The 15,506-nt window shown below is 45.3% G+C and overlaps 1 protein-coding gene across 2 annotated transcripts; it reads right to left on the minus strand.

Moving 5' to 3' along the window:
• Positions 1–3,935: 3,935 nt before the first annotated feature.
• Positions 3,936–15,264, minus strand: HERPUD1 (homocysteine inducible ER protein with ubiquitin like domain 1). 2 transcript variants are annotated; one of them, XM_035025160.1, is made up of 8 exons: positions 15,018–15,264; positions 12,172–12,249; positions 12,008–12,079; positions 10,661–10,791; positions 8,430–8,552; positions 7,585–7,935; positions 5,957–6,062; positions 3,936–4,698 (listed from the first exon to the last, which is right to left on the minus strand). In XM_035025160.1, exons 1-8 carry the CDS (start codon positions 15,168–15,170, stop codon positions 4,534–4,536), a joined length of 1,179 nt encoding a protein of 392 aa, XP_034881051.1. In that variant the 5' UTR covers positions 15,171–15,264; the 3' UTR covers positions 3,936–4,533. The 2 variants fall into 2 exon arrangements, with proteins under 2 accessions (XP_034881051.1, XP_034881050.1); XM_035025159.1 differs by having other exon boundaries at positions 12,008–12,082.
• Positions 15,265–15,506: the final 242 nt, after the last annotated feature.

Genomic DNA, 15,506 nt, shown 5'->3' on the forward strand with positions numbered 1-15,506 from the left:
TTGGAAGGCTCTTCCCCAATCTTTGCTGGGTTTGCTTCAGCTCCTCCTTCAGGTATCGCCTCCTCAGAGGTCTTCCCTGACCACTAACTACTCGCCCTGCCCCAAACCCACTGCTATCTAAAATGTCCCCCAACCCATTATTCTCTCTCTTGTCTACGTTTCTCCCTGCTAGTCCTTCTCATTTTATGTCCACTTGTTCCCTTGCATGGTGTCTGTCATCCCACCAGGACATAAGCTCCCTGAGGGCAGGGAACAGCCAGCACCAGGTGGGTCCTCAGTACAGAACTGTTGAGTGTTGAATGTAGGGTACATGTGCCTGCCTGTGTGTTCTTCAGCCAGCTGTGTGGATGGGGGACCACAAGCACCTTCACGTTCAGGCATGGACGAATCCAGTGGGTATCAGAGAATTTGCTCCTGTGGCTAGGCCACGGAGAATGCTGTGAGCAAAGCTACTCTTGGATGTCACCACATCAGAGACAGCCTTCCCCGACCCACTCCCCAGGTCCTCGTGCCATTGATAACCCACCACTTCCGACCTCACCCCTTCCTTCTTGCAAGCCGACCCAGCCCCCTCCCCGGGACGGGAGACCTTTACAAGGCACAGAGCAAAGCCTCCCCTGGAGCCTCCCCCACAGGCATTTGGTCCAAAGCACAGCCAGAGGTGCACTCTCTTCTGAATGCGTGACACAGCCGTCCCGGAAGCAGCCTCCCATTGGCCAGCCCGGCACCCCAGGATGAGGAGCTGGACCCTCGTCTCCAAGCCGGGACCCTGTATCATTCAGCGTTCTGCCAGAGAAACAGAACCTGTAGAAGATGAGCTCATCGTTCGTTTATACCACGGAATGGGCTTACGTGATTGCAGAGGCTGGCCAGGCAAGTCTCAAGTGTTAGGGCAGGCCGGCAGGCTGGAGACTGCAGAAGCTCCCTTGCAGGCTGTGGGCTGGACTGCTTCTTCCTCAGGGAAACCTCCCTTTTGCTCTTCAGACCTTTCAGTGAATTGGATGAGGCCCACTCTGATTATAGAGGATAATTGCCTTTACTTAGAATCTGATTGTAGATGTGAATCACATCTGCAAAATACCTTCACGTCAACACCTGGTTAATGATTGGTTGCATAATTGGGCCTTGCCATGGTTGACATGAAGTAACCATCGTCAAGATCACCCTTTGTCAGTTCCGTACCCATGCTCGTGTTCTTAAACCACACTTCATCTCTGGATAAAGACAGAAACAAAGTCATGCTTCCACTCAATGTGATGCCGCTATCCTGCGGTTTTCACAAAAAACATGCTGACCCTTTCCCCAGGAGAGGATGCCAAGTTCTTGGGTGATGGTCACTCTTGTCCTTGATATCCTGTAACTAAAATCCTGTGATGTAAAGTTAGGTATGATTAATTCATCTTATGTTAGATGATAAGGAGACAAGGGAAGAAAATATATAATATGCAAGTGTGTGTGTGCAAACATACAAACAACAAAATGAGGAATATTCAGGACAATTACAGTCCTCATTTCTACACCTGGTCACGTGGCTGTAATTGGGGATTTATAAATCCCTTCTTCCACTACCCATTCCATGTTTTCAGTTAGCACCTCAGATGGTTATCGTTCTCTACCTGGCCGAGTGACCCAAACCTTCATTCCTGAAGAGTCACAGCCATTAGTAGTCCTACCTGAATTGGGTTGTAACTTTCCATTGACTTTAATCACAAGGCATGGTACGAAGAGACAACCTAACGGATCTCCTGTATTCCAGAATTCTTACCTTCATTGTAGAGTGCAGCCCAATTTCCTCTTGATAATCAGGATGGATCCACCCAGCCAACAGAACAACTCCCTTCTTTGCCTATTGATTCAGAAGGAGGGGGACCACAAAGTAGCCAGGTGGCGGTCTTAGTTTTCAGTTTAATGGAATCATTGTCACCCAGTGGATGCATTACTCCCTGTTGTGGGTTGAACTATGTCCCCCGAAGTTCCTGTCCATCCAGAAACTTGGAATGTGAAAGGAGGTCTTTGCAGATGTAAATCCAATGACTGGCATCCTTATAAGGTCATGTGAAGACACAGAGACACAGAAACAGAGGGAAGGAAACTATGTGAAGGAGGCAGAAATTGGAGTGACACAGCTCCAAGCCAAGGAGCATCAAGAAATTGCTGGCAACCACCAGAAGCTAGGAGAAAGGCATGGAACAGGTTCTCCCCCAGGAACCCCAGAAGGAAGCCATCTGCCAACACCTTGATTTCAGACTTCTAGCCACTGGAACTGTGAGAGAATAAATTCCTATTGTTTTAAGCCACCCAGTTTGTAGAATTTCTTATGGTAGTTCTAGGAAATGAATATACTCCTTTGGGAACTAAGACCTCTGGAGCAGAGCACAAGATTGTGGGAAAGAGAAACAAAATTTTTTCTAATTGATCAATAGGGTCATAGTGAGTGTAGTACCACTCCCATTTCTGCCCCTTGATCCCTGGACCTGTTGGGAGAAATAGCAGCATAAGTCCTCATTGATTAGAGCATATACGGCCTTCTGGAGAAACTTGGCCCAGCCCTGCAAAGTATTGCCACCTAAACATTCCACATGGTTCGGTCCTAGGCACCTTCCTAGGAAGGAAGAGGCTGCAGACCGCCCTCCCTTCAGGCCCATCAGCATTTTGAAAATCCTGGAAGTCCGGGATCAAACTGTGGTTTGCAAATTTACTTGACCATGAGCTCATTTTTGCAGTTTCTCCTGTGGAACTAGGATTTAGGAAAACACACCTCGGAAAACGCAAACTTAAAGAAGCTGCTATGGTTTAAGCTGCAATGAGGAAATTTTGTTTTGTTTTCAGGTATTTAATTGCTACTTTTTCATGGAGATCCAAACCAGTAATTTTCTAAATACGAATGGTGGTATGTAGTGCATTATTATACTACATTTAGTCACTGTTGTGGAAGCATCAACATTTCTGCCTTCTGCCGCATCCCCCACCTGTCAGCCGTCTTAAGCCTTCCCTGTTGTCTGAAGATCCCCTTTGTCCTGGTGCGGCTTGGGCCAATGTGAATCCTTGTCAGCTGTGCTCGGGAGCATCTTCCTGGAATTATTTTGGGCCCATGGAATCTGGAGTTTCATCATCACAGGCTGACCTCACAGGGAGAGTGGCCCCACTCCTTTAGAAACAGGAGACGGGTATCACCAGCTGTCTGGGGCTCCAAGCACCTTGTCAGATGGTGAGGCCCCCTCCCCTGAAAATCAATAGGCTTTTCTACCCAAGCCTTGCAAAAGCCTTAGTATGAACTGTTTGAGGAGTATTTGATGTAAACAAGGTTTTCAGTAATGGTTCATTTAAATGATCACAACCATGATACAAGTGATTCACTCTGCCGAAAACACCCTGCCCACGCCTTCAGCATTCTGCCTGTAGCATTATTTGTGTGTGAAAAATACACGCAACTGTGTTTTGAGATTAGTCTCAAAATTAATATGTAAAAGATTAAAATCACAGAAGCAAGCTCAGCTTACCAAAAGCCTGCTATATGAGCAGGTGTAATTACCACAGAATTGCCAAGATGGAAGGTACTTAATGCCTTTTTTTTTTTAAAGTAGGTTCCATACCCAATGGGGGGCTTGAATTCATGACCCTAAGATCAAGAGTCCCATGCTCTACCGACTGGGCCAGCCGGGCGCCCCAATGCCAGTAATTTAAACCTGGGGAATTCAAGTCTGATGGGTTCTACAAAGCCAGTACTGTTGGAATCAGGGAATGGGGACAAACACACGTATATTCTTAGTAAATTAAAACTTTCATGGCCTTACCTTATCATTCTTCATTAGTACAAATAGTCCTTTTATAAAAAGAAGCAAAACATTCAGGTGACTCACAAGTTAGCAACTCAACTGTTGACCACCCAGTGACATGGACATGGAGCAAACTGCTAAGATGACAAGAGTCTCTGCCAGGGTCATTCATAGTAAAACTTTATTGAAAAGAAAACCCAGCAAAGGTTTTCACCTCTGCAAAGTTCCCCTTGGTTTAAAGTAAAGCACTGCATTTTAAAAAGCAATTATACATAAGTCTTTCCTAGAAAAGTCCTGCTAAAACATGTCTAGCAATTTCACTGATTATATAAAGTAGTACACTTAGTGTAATTTAAACATTCCAACAGGAATCAAATCGTACCAGCAGAACCATTTCTGCATCTATGATATCTATGTACAAACACACATGCAGACTCACACACCTGAAAAGTTCCTCAGGCATAAACATGCGACACTAATGCCTTCTACTTACAATGCCTATGAAACTACATACAGTATATATTAAAGCTCTTCAGAGAATAAAGACATGAGAAGCCTTGGACATTTTTTGTTCATCAATTTGTATCATGGCTTCATGTCTTAGTTTCTGCTTTTGCTTGATCACAAAAGCATATCCTCCTCCTCGTTGATTCTCGAATTCTGTGCCACTGCCATGTCCAGGTGAGGAAATCTAGCTGGAGTCAGAAGATCCAGTCCACGCCTGTCGAAGCCTCCAGCAGCCAGAAAGCAAGCACCATCAATTTGCTATGGCTGGGGGGCCTTCTGGAAGAAGAGAAGCAAAGAAAGTCTTGAAGACAAGCCAGGCTGTGCTCATAAATGAAGGGCTGGTCTGCTCGTCGTCCAGTACATCCCTGTCTGGAGGAAGGCGGTTGGGGTCTTCAACTTCAGCATCAGGGCCTTCCTACAGTTAATGAAACACAATGAGAAAACCATTAGGAAATAATGTCAGGAAAGGGCAGAGTAAATCCCTGGCCCCATATTCAAAGCAACCAGGCAGACAGGACCGCAGGAAATGGTGTCCTCGGCTGGATGTTGAGTTCTCAGGCCTCACAGCATAACTGCTGGTGACCTTCTCCCAGTTTTGAAAATCCCTGGCAATAAGAATTAGAACAAAAGAAGTAACCAGATCTTTATTATTAAACTCATGAATTAAGTTAACCACTTCATTAAATATGGATATTCTGATTTTGGCAGTGTTCCGAGTTAAGAAACTAAAAATGGAAACCCAGAGTTCTAAAAATAGATACTAGGGTGACAATTTATATTATAAAAGAATATCCTTTGGGATTATGGATTAAACTGCTCTATAAATCTAGGGAAATTCTCCAGGAAATCCATTCTGGAAGTGAGACATGCTTATATTCCTAATCTTTAATTAGAATAACTATCCATTAGCAGTTTCCATGGTATAACACATGGTTATAGACCTCTGAATGCTCAAAATAGTGAGTTTAAAAAAACATTATTTACATTTGCCAAGATGCAAATTGCCACAGGACCAAAATACCTGATGGATTTTATGGCATACTCAATGTTTTTTTAAAAATAGCTACTGCTGGGGCGCCTGGGTGACTCAGTCGTTAAGCGTCTGCCTTTGGCTGGGGTCATGATCCCGGAGTCCTGGGATCGAGCCCTGCATCGGGCTCCCTGCTCGTGGGAAGCCTGCTTCTCCCTCTCCCACTCCCCCCGCTTGTGTTTCCTCTCTTGCTGTCTGTCAAATAAATAAATAAAATCTTTTAAAATAAATAAATAAATAAATAAATAAAAATAGCTGCTGCTAGGGGTGCCTGGGTGGGCTCAGTCAGTTACGTGTCTGACTCTTGGTTTCTGCTCAGGTCATGATCTCAGGGTCACGGGATCGAGCCCCATGTTGGGCTCCGCACTCGGTGCAGGGAGTCTGCTTGAGATTCTCTCTATCCCTCTCTCTCTTCTCCCCCACCCCACCCACCTGCTTGCACGCATGCATGGTCTTGCTCGCTCTCAAAATAAATAAATCTTAAAAAAAAAAAAAAGCTACTGCTCTAAGAACAAATTTGAAAAAATCTTGAAACTTCAGCCTAATGAAATGGTAAACTATGAGGCTAAGTATCTAAATGTTAAGGATTTGAGAGCCTGGCATTTCACACGAAGCTTGCTGGGCCCCCCTGGGAGCTCCTTACCTGTAAGTTATTGTTGGGGTCCTGATTTATGGCTTCATGAGGAGGACCATCGTTTGGGAAGTTCTGAACCGGCCTCTGCCTAAATGGAAACCACCCAACGTGATGCCTTCAAAGGAAGCACATAAAAGTTCATCTTAGCAAATCACAGTGAACTTTGTTCAAGAATTTAAGGCTCTTCTTGATTAGATAGGGTCCCCCTTGCTCTCCTCCTCTAATCACAGCAATGCTCTGATTAGAAGCTCACAGCCAGGCCCATCTGCAGAGACTTTCTACCACACCATCTCCTAGACTTCCTCACTGGCCTGTCAGCTTCTTCAAGGTCACTATGGGGACTATGTTTTATTCAGCACTGTGTGCCCACGAACATTAACAGCACCCTGCACACAGAAAGTACTCTTGCTGATCCTGAACTAAACTTTACACCTGCAAACCTGAGCAGGGGGTCGGGAGGGATAAACACACACATGCACACAGAGCTGGGGTTAGAATATGTAATAACCTACATAATAATAAGACCTAAATTTGGTCACAAATATATGATTCTAGAGACTAAAAAACTTAAAAAATTGACTAATATTTTATTTGGAAAATCCAACTAAATACAAGTCTTATAGCAAATATGACAAAATTTTAACAATGATTAATTCTGGATATAAGAGTAATTGTTTTATTATTCAAATACTGCTCTCTTATGATTTTTAAAACTGAAGAATCCATTTTCACTCCATAGGAAACATTGGTCAGTTCTGACCACAAACAAGGACTTACCACTTCAGGCCAGGGTTTCTCACCTTTGGCACTACTGACATATTGGGCTGGATATTTACTGTGGGGCTGTCCTGCGCTTGGTAGGATGCTCAGCAGCACCTCTGGCCTCTACCTACTAGATGCCAGTAGGACCACCCCTCTAGTTGTGACAGTCAGAAGTGCCACACCCTAGGAGTACAAAATCATCCTGGTTGAGAACCACTACTCTGAGCCGTGGATAAAGCCAAACGTCAGGTCTGTAAAGGCTCCCTAGCCCTTTAGAGCTTTGCTGCCGTCAGTGCCTGACCTCTAATCCTGGGAGGCAGCAACTACAGCTTGATAAAGATAAACTTGTTTTTATTCAAAACAAATACAATTTTCCCTTTCATGCTTTAGAATGGCCATATTATTGTGGTTCATGAGCCTGGCAGATCCCTTATCTAGAAGAAAACAGAATGTCCTTCTTGCATTAACATACAATTAATGTGTTCTCAGCAGTGCCCAACCAAACTGTCAGTTCCTTGCACTGAAGGTGCCAGAATAATATGCTGTTTACATACACTTCCATAGGGATGCCTGGGTGGCTCAGTCGGTCAAGTGTCCAACTCTTGATTTTGTCTCAGGTTATGATCTCAGGATCGTGAGAGCGAGCCCCGCATCGGGCTCTGCACTGGGCATGGAGCCTGCTTAAGATTCTCTCTCTCCCCTTCTGCCCCTCCCCTGCTCGCACTCTTAATAAAATCTTAAAAACAGAAACACACTTTCATAAATAATGACTGAGACTGCTCAAAAAAAGAGAAAAATTCTGTACTTGGTTTGAGCCCCCATGCAGCATTAATTTGTAATAAAGGGAAAGAAGGAAAGCGAAATCATCTGCTTACAGGTACATAACGATGGTGGCCCCCATGACCATAAGGAACCTGCTCAGGGAGGAGTAGAAGTAGAGGATACTGAGAAAAACGGAAAATGTGGCTGCTGAATAGGTCCAATCCAACCAATCTCGATTTATTTCATCATCTTCTTCCACAATAGGGCCACCTTGTGCATTCATCCGCAAATTTTGATTGGCCCCAGGATTAACCACCACTGGAGGAGCAGCATTCTGATTGGCTGGCTGGTTCTCTGCTGGAAACTGGTTGTGAATAGGGGCTGGAGCAGGTGCAGAGACCACAGGTAGCTCTTGTGCACTTGGTGAGGGGACAAAAGCCCCCGATGCAGCAGTGGCCGCTAAACTAAAAGAAAATCAACAGAGGCAGATACTGTTGAGAGCAAAGCACTGTGAAGACTGTGCTTCTCATAGCCTTATTTACACAGGGTCTTTTACTGTTAAGAATTATAAGTAGGTACATAAAAAATTTGACTTCTTTAACTTAGTGAATAATTTCTTTACTAACAGTTGAATCTATAAATGCCTTTTCTGCTCCTGAGAGCGCCACATGGTAAATTTCATCGGGAGTTGAAAGTATAAAACTATAAAAGTATGGTACAGTAGCAAATTAAACTTTTCACGAAACTAAAGATACCTCGTATTGAAAAGGAAGTAACTGATTCTGGATGAGTCATCAAACTATGTACAGACACAAGCCCCCCTGAATTAATACACAAATTAGGTAGCAGTTATCACTTACACCGGGCCAGACAGAGCAAGGCTCTGCAGAGACTGATGACTACCCTCATTCCTCCACCCCTCGCCCGGCCGCCCCCAGCAGGACAGGAAAGGACTCACTATTGCATGTAGTACTGCCGTGCGTAGATCTGCTGGAACCAGGAGAGCTGCAGCCAACCATAGGTTGTATAGCCCGAGAAACCAGGCCCCAGGCCTTGGAACACTCGCTGGACAGCTTCAGGCCTATGACAGATTTTTTTAAAAACACTCATTTTGACTAGGTGTCGTATGAATAAACGCAAAGGTCTAAATTACAACCAGCACTTCGAAGAGAGAGCAAAGAGGAGGCTGTGTGACAGCTCACTGGTAGAGGACTGTGAGAGGCCCCCGTGCGACACGAGCACAGGCAGTGCTGACAGAGCCCTACTCTCAGCAGGTCACTGCCAGGACGTGTAAACCAGCGGGGCCCGTTCAGGCTAGGTGGACCCGCACCCCCAGTCTCCATTTGCTGAGTGTCACTGCAGCTCTAAACCCACCGTTTATCCTTCAAAGAGCAGCCCTAAAAAGCCACATCTCTCTCAAAGCCTTTCCTGAAGAAAACTAGCCCCTCCTCCTACTACCCATTTCTCCCCACCCCTAAATCTGAGTTACACAGCGGGGCAGAGTTACGTGTGTATGTGGCATCACTCACGCGTGCTTACTGACCACTTGTGCCCTGTACAGGCTGCTGGGCTGTTACCTCACCGGATCCCCACCAACCCGTGGGGAGGGAGCTTCCCCCTCCACGTCACAGAAGGGAGCCTGAATACAGCTCAAGGAAGACGAGGGATTTGCAGGAAGTCACTGAGCTAGTTAAATAGCAGGGCTGGATTTGAGACCTGTTTGACACCAAACTCCTATTTCTTAAGCAGAGCATATGGGTGTCATCTTTGGCTTTGTGCCCTTTTCAGAGTGAACTCCTTTGGCAGCAATTCACAAAACTAAAAGCATTGTGGAAAAATCAGGAACTGGTTATGTGATCATCTCTGCTGGTTAACTCCCATCCTTAAAATTATATGCACTGGCTACTCAATAAATAGGTGTTGAATACAATCGACAAGTTTTATCAAGGTGAAATTCACATACATATGGGCCACAAATCTCAAGTTGTATGGCTAGAATAAGGGAAGTAGTTTTAAGTGTTTCTATTCAATTATCCAATTTATATGCGGACAATCTTTTTCTCTTTTAAGGGCTCAATCTCAAGACCCTGAGATCGAGTCAGACGCTCAACTGCCTGACCCACCCAGGTGCCCCTATGCTGACAGTCTTTTAACCAAATTCCCGAGCCAGAGTGTTTCTAAAATGGTATTCCAATTCAAGTAGGTCTTGGTATAATATTGTTTTTGATCGTTTAAAAATGTTATAGTGCAAGGAAATGAGATGATAACAAAGTGCTTTTGTAGCTCTGATGAGGACAGCATTGTAGATATGCAAGAGAACTCTAAGGTTTTACTCAAGTACGTAGGGGTGAACTGACATGATGTCTAGGAGTTACTTAAACATGTCAGAAAGGAAAAAGCAAAGGGCGAATAGATGAAACAAGCATGGCGAAACTATGATCATTACTGGGCTCAGGTGATGTCTATGTGAGGTTCATTACACAGTTCCCTCTGCTCTTGTGTGTATTTGAAATTTCCGTTAAGGAAAAAAAAAACAACTCATCATTCCTCAAATACCTGACTTTGTCAAAATCAAATATTAATAATAACTACTAGGAAAAGGAAAGCAGGGGAGTTGAGGGGCTACAGAATTTCAACTTGCAGTTAATTATTTTTTTCTCATAAGAACTTTCATAATAAGATGTTCCAAGAGCTATGAAATCCAAACATTAGAGCATTTAGTCACTCTTGGCTTTTGCTCTAAAGACAAGACCTTTTTTTCCCAGCACCACCAACTCAGTCCTTGGCAGAGCATTTCTTCATCTTTTCACCTTTTGTCACCCATTGTTAAGACAGACAAAGCACAAAGCCACTGGCAAAGCAGCTGTGAGATGCTTACACTGGCTGTTTTCTCCACAGCAACAGCACTAAGTCCCTATCATGAGGTCAGCACAATGCAAAGCACACCCACGTGGGAAGGGAAATGCCTACATTTTCAACTCGTGCATCCCCATATGTTTATGTGTTCTTAAAAGGCTGTGTATTAAGTTAAATACATAACAGATCTTTAAAGTGAAGCCCTTAAAAAGCAAAATGTTGTACATTTTAAAGTTCTGTGACTATATTCTATAAACATACTTTATTCTTAAAATTGATGCAAATGATGCATGTCCGTGTTGTATAAACCTGGTTCTCTATTGTAACACTCACCTTGAGATATTCTCCCATCCAGAGGGAGAAAGGTTCCGAAGAACCTCCCTTTGCCTTAAGCTATCACCCGAGGAATCCCCAGGATACTGTCCCTGATGGAGACCAGCAGGCTGCTCTGTGGATTCAGCAACCTAAGTAAGTGTAAGATAAATATTAGAACAAAGGATCTGATGCAACTGTCTGCAACCAAACTAAAAGGATTCTTTTGCTGTGAATGGCTTATGTCCCTCACCCCGACCTCTGAACTTGACAAAAGTAAACAGATGCAATGTTATGTAAAAAATACTCTGAAATTTGTTCAACCCAATTTCAATATATAGATATTTTAAAAATCCATATTTTTTCCTCGAGTAACTACGCTGTAATTTCATTAAAATCTTCCAATGAAGTTACCATTGATGAGAAAGCATCCTGATAATGTTCTACAAATCTTATGGTGCTAAATTTACTAAATCAAGAAACTAAATCTGACCAACAAGATTTATAAATACAACCTAGCTAGCAACCTAAAGGAAAGAAATTTCCTATCCTACGTTCAGATGTTTCAGGAAATAGAGTCGTAATCCTAATTTAGTGTTATCACTACATTAGAATATTATTACTGTAAGGGCGCCTGGGTGGCTCAGTTGGTTAAGCGACTGCCTTCAGCTCAGGTCAGATCCTGGAGTCCCGGGATCGAGTCCCATATCGGGCTCCTTGCTCAGCAGGGGGTCTGCTTCTCCCTCTGACCCTCCCCCCTCTCATGTGCTCTCTCTCTCTCATTCTCTCTGTCTCAAATAAATAAATAAAATCTTTAAAAAAAAAAAAAAGAATATTATTACTGTATATTCAAATCAACACTGTGAAGTGAAAAATAAATGATTTTGGTTGTCAAACATAAGTCAGTCTTTAGAGATCACGTGATAGAGATGGTGGTCTTTTCCTACCCAATTAAATACATCACAATGAAAATTTCCAAAGGAAATATATTCACTTTTTTACTGTTCATAAAAATGAGTGATTCCTTAGAAGCAGCTTATTATGTGCTAAATTCAGTAAAAACCCATTTTAGAGTGTCTTGCTGATTTAGTGATCTGGATACACAGCTATTGCAGGTCAAATCATGTCCCGGAAGACAGTGTAATGTAGAACTCTACTTTCCCACTACACACGAATGGCACAGTCTACTACTATAATAGCAGACATGCACTTGTATTGATAAGTTTCTAATTCCTGATTATCACTGGGGAAGAAACAAACTATTACTTGATAAAAAGGCAATAAAATCTCTTTTTTCCAACTCCCTTTATTTCTACCATGAGGGTCTGATTTATAGAGATTGCTATAATCTTGAAAAAGCAGACATACCTTTGCACTGGTTTCTGACATTTTTGAAGGACCCTTCACATTGCACACCAGATGCAAAACATGCCATTTTTCCTGCTAAAAGTAATAAGGAGGTACTTTAGGACCTAAATTCAACCTGGTAAGTGCTTAAAAAACATTCAAAAGTTAATGTGTAAATGATGTACCTTTGGAAGCAAGTCCTTGAGACACTGGTGATCCAACAACAGCTTTCCAGAATAAATTAACCTCTGGTCCTCTGGACACTAGTCATGGCAAGAAAGAGTAGCACAGGTCAGCATTTAGCTCCCACAATTTCCCAACCACAGAAGAAACTTTTATACAAATAACTCGAACATGGGTGTTTTTTCCTAGAATCACCGGAAACATTTTTCCAAAGGTCTCATATACAAAACTCTTCTTTATAAAGTGCTGAACTTTTAATTTCTCTCTAACATACAAATAAATTTAGGATGGCAAATCATCTCCAGTCCACAAAACCTATGGTGACCTACATGACTTTTAAATTCCCAAGGAAATTCCTTTCTGCCATTAAAAACACAAATTGTATGGTCTCAGAGAAAGCTCAGTGCTCCCAAGCAAGGTCAGCCTTCACCAAAATCACCTCGTATTGTCCTAAGATAACACAAAGCAATTCTAAACTAATTCTAAACTCTCAAAGAGACTTTTCCCAACATACAAATGCAGCTACAGAGGAGGTATTCAACCCTGTGAGATTTAGTATCCCTGTTGGAAGGGAGGGAAAGTCTGAAACGGACTTGTCTAAGGTCACCTGCTGCTAAAAAGTCAAGACTCCAACCCCTCTTCTCCTTCCCAGTAATTTCAAACTGCAAGGACTCTCCACACTTTCATACAAATCTCACTTTTAAAATCCATTTTTAATTCCTTTAAAAACCATACTTAAAACGAATAGCCTCAAATGATATAGACCAAAGCCAGTACACTAGAGCTCACCAACCAGTGCCGATACAAACAACTATGCAAAATTTGGCATAAAGCTGCTCCTGCCAAGTAGTTGGAGATTATAAAGCAAACTGTTTAAAACAATCAAAACAACAACTGCATCTATTTATCTGCATAAATCAGGAATTTTTGACACTATGCACCTAAAACTACAGAACCACAATGGATACTTTCTTCACCACTGTTCCGATCGACTTTATAGGTAATGCTATACACATCATTTCATAAAACGCTACTGGAGAGGTGGGGTCCTGCTTTACATTGAAGAGTTCCACACTAGTAAAGGTTTGAAAACCATAGCTGCCTGTGGGTTTCCTTTTAGAGGGCTGACCTGACATGCTGTGTCTTTACCCAGAAGGCTGATTTGAAAAAAATTATAAAAGTAAGACTTCTCAGGTTAGAAACCAAATGATGAGTGCTCTCCAGCCGTGATTTTTAAGCACAAACTTACGCACCTGAGAGGTCTTTTATTTGGGTCTTCGGACTTAATAGGAGTGATGTTTATCACCCAAGGAAGCCCTTAAGGGAAGCTCTCCTCCAAAACACTGCCTTTTACCAAATGATGCAACTAGCGACGACACCTATCTGCATACCTAATAGCCATTCTCAGAGCAACACAGCCACCTAGTTTCTTGGAAGCAGCTGGAGTGAAACTATACACAGTCCCAAGGGGTATGCTGAAGAATTGAACCTTGAGGCGCCTGGGTGGCTCAGTTGGTTAAACGACTGCCTTCGGCTCAGGTCATGATCCTGGAGTCACAGGATCGAGTCCCGCATCGAGTCCCGCATCGAGTCCCACATTGGGCTCCCTGCTCAGCAGGGAGTCTGCTTCTCCCTCTGACCCTCCCCCCTCTCATTCTCTCTCTCAAATAAATAAATAAAATCTTTAAAAAAAAAAAAAAAGAATTGAAAGCTTATTAGATAAATAAGCAAAATTCAAAAGAATAACTCAGAAGGAAAACTCACTTCTACCTTCCATACTGCACAAGTAAGGAGCAAAAAGGGCCTGACCCCCGAGCTACCACACACGGCAACTTTACAGATAACAAGGAAGAATTTCACCATCTTTTTCGCCCCGATGTCTCCTCCTGTCTGATGGAGAATTACACTTGCGGGCAGTAAAGCACTGTGACACTTACATAATATCAGAGTAGAAAGTAAATACAGGAAGGATGCAGCCGCCTCCATCACGTGGTGGGGACGGAGGGCGGTGCTAAGGGTGATGTTGACAGATGTGTCCACCAAAACAAAGCGAGGAAGTCTGTAATTGAGGGGCCAAAGTCTTAAAACCCAGACTCAGGGAGACTCTTTGTGCCTGCTTCCCTTCTAACTCCCTCGAGCCAGAAAGCGCGCGGGGCTCCTCCCCGGGACTCGGCGAAGGCTGCGGAGACCGGCGCGGCAGGGAGGGGCCCAGGGCGGAAGGTGGACGGGGAGGGGAAGAGCCACGTCTCGCTCCTGGGTGTGGGACCTTAAGGACACACTCCCTGGGCGCTCCCCGTTTCCCTGGCCACTGGCCTCCGCCGCCTCCGCTCCACACTGAGACGCGGCATTCAGAAAATCCACTTGGCAGCATTTCTGTGTCCTCGCTTCTAGCCGGTGGATGCAATCCTAACGCGGAACGCCTAGCCGCCCTGTCCTTCCGGGGAAACTGAGGCTGGAAGGGTGCAATGACTCACCCAAGGTCAAACTGCTGTCTCAACGGCTTGGCTAAGGCCCGAAGCCAGACCCAGGGGACGGGGCAGTGGTCCGGGAGGCGGGGCTGGGACCACGGGAGGTGAAGTGACAAGGGAAGGCGTCCCGTCGGGAAGGCGGGGCGATGGCGGCCTAGGACTTGGAGGTGACGGCCACTGGGCCGGGTGCGGCGGCGCCTACCGCGTCAGGGCAGGGCAAGCCCCCAGCCCTGGGGACGTGACCTGGTGAGGACCAGCCGTCGGGGGAGGGGCGGCAAAGGGAGAAGCTGGAAGGGAAGGGGAGGCGGACGCGAGGCGGGCCGAGGGGATGACAGCCGGGGCGGGAGGCGCTGGCGGGGGGAGTCGGGGGCCCCTCTCACCGGGCGCTCGGGGTAGACGCGGCTCAGATGCGCCTTGAGGCGGCCCACGCTCCAGCTGCGGTCGCCGCTCAGCTCCAAGTCGCGGTGGCGCTGGTTGGGGCTCTTCACCAGGAGCGTGACGGGCTCAGGCTCGGGTTCGGGCTCGACCTCCATGTCGGCTGCGCTGTGGGTTCCGCGGCGCTCCGAGATGCCAGGCAGGCGGCGACGCAGCGCCCCCCACAAACTCCGCAACGACGGTTCGCGTCTCTGGAGCGCGCGCGCGCCCCCGCCTCAGACGCCTTTTATAGGCACCTCGCGCCAGGGCTCTGCGGCGAGAACGCTCTGTGGCTGCCTCCCATTGGCTGAGGCGGAGGTCACGGCCCTAACGTGGCCCAATCGGCGCCCGGATCCGTGGGCGGAGGGGCGGGCCGAGCACGTGGTCGCAGGCTGATGCAACCCGTCGGTCGTGCGTCACCCGGAATCCCGGCTGCGGCCCCGGAACCCGGGTTC

The sequence above is a fragment of the Mirounga leonina genome, unplaced genomic scaffold (genome assembly GCF_011800145.1).
Source record: "Mirounga leonina isolate KUSES-001 unplaced genomic scaffold, KU_Mleo_1.0 Mir_180, whole genome shotgun sequence".
NCBI classification, from domain to species: domain Eukaryota; kingdom Metazoa; phylum Chordata; class Mammalia; order Carnivora; family Phocidae; genus Mirounga; species Mirounga leonina.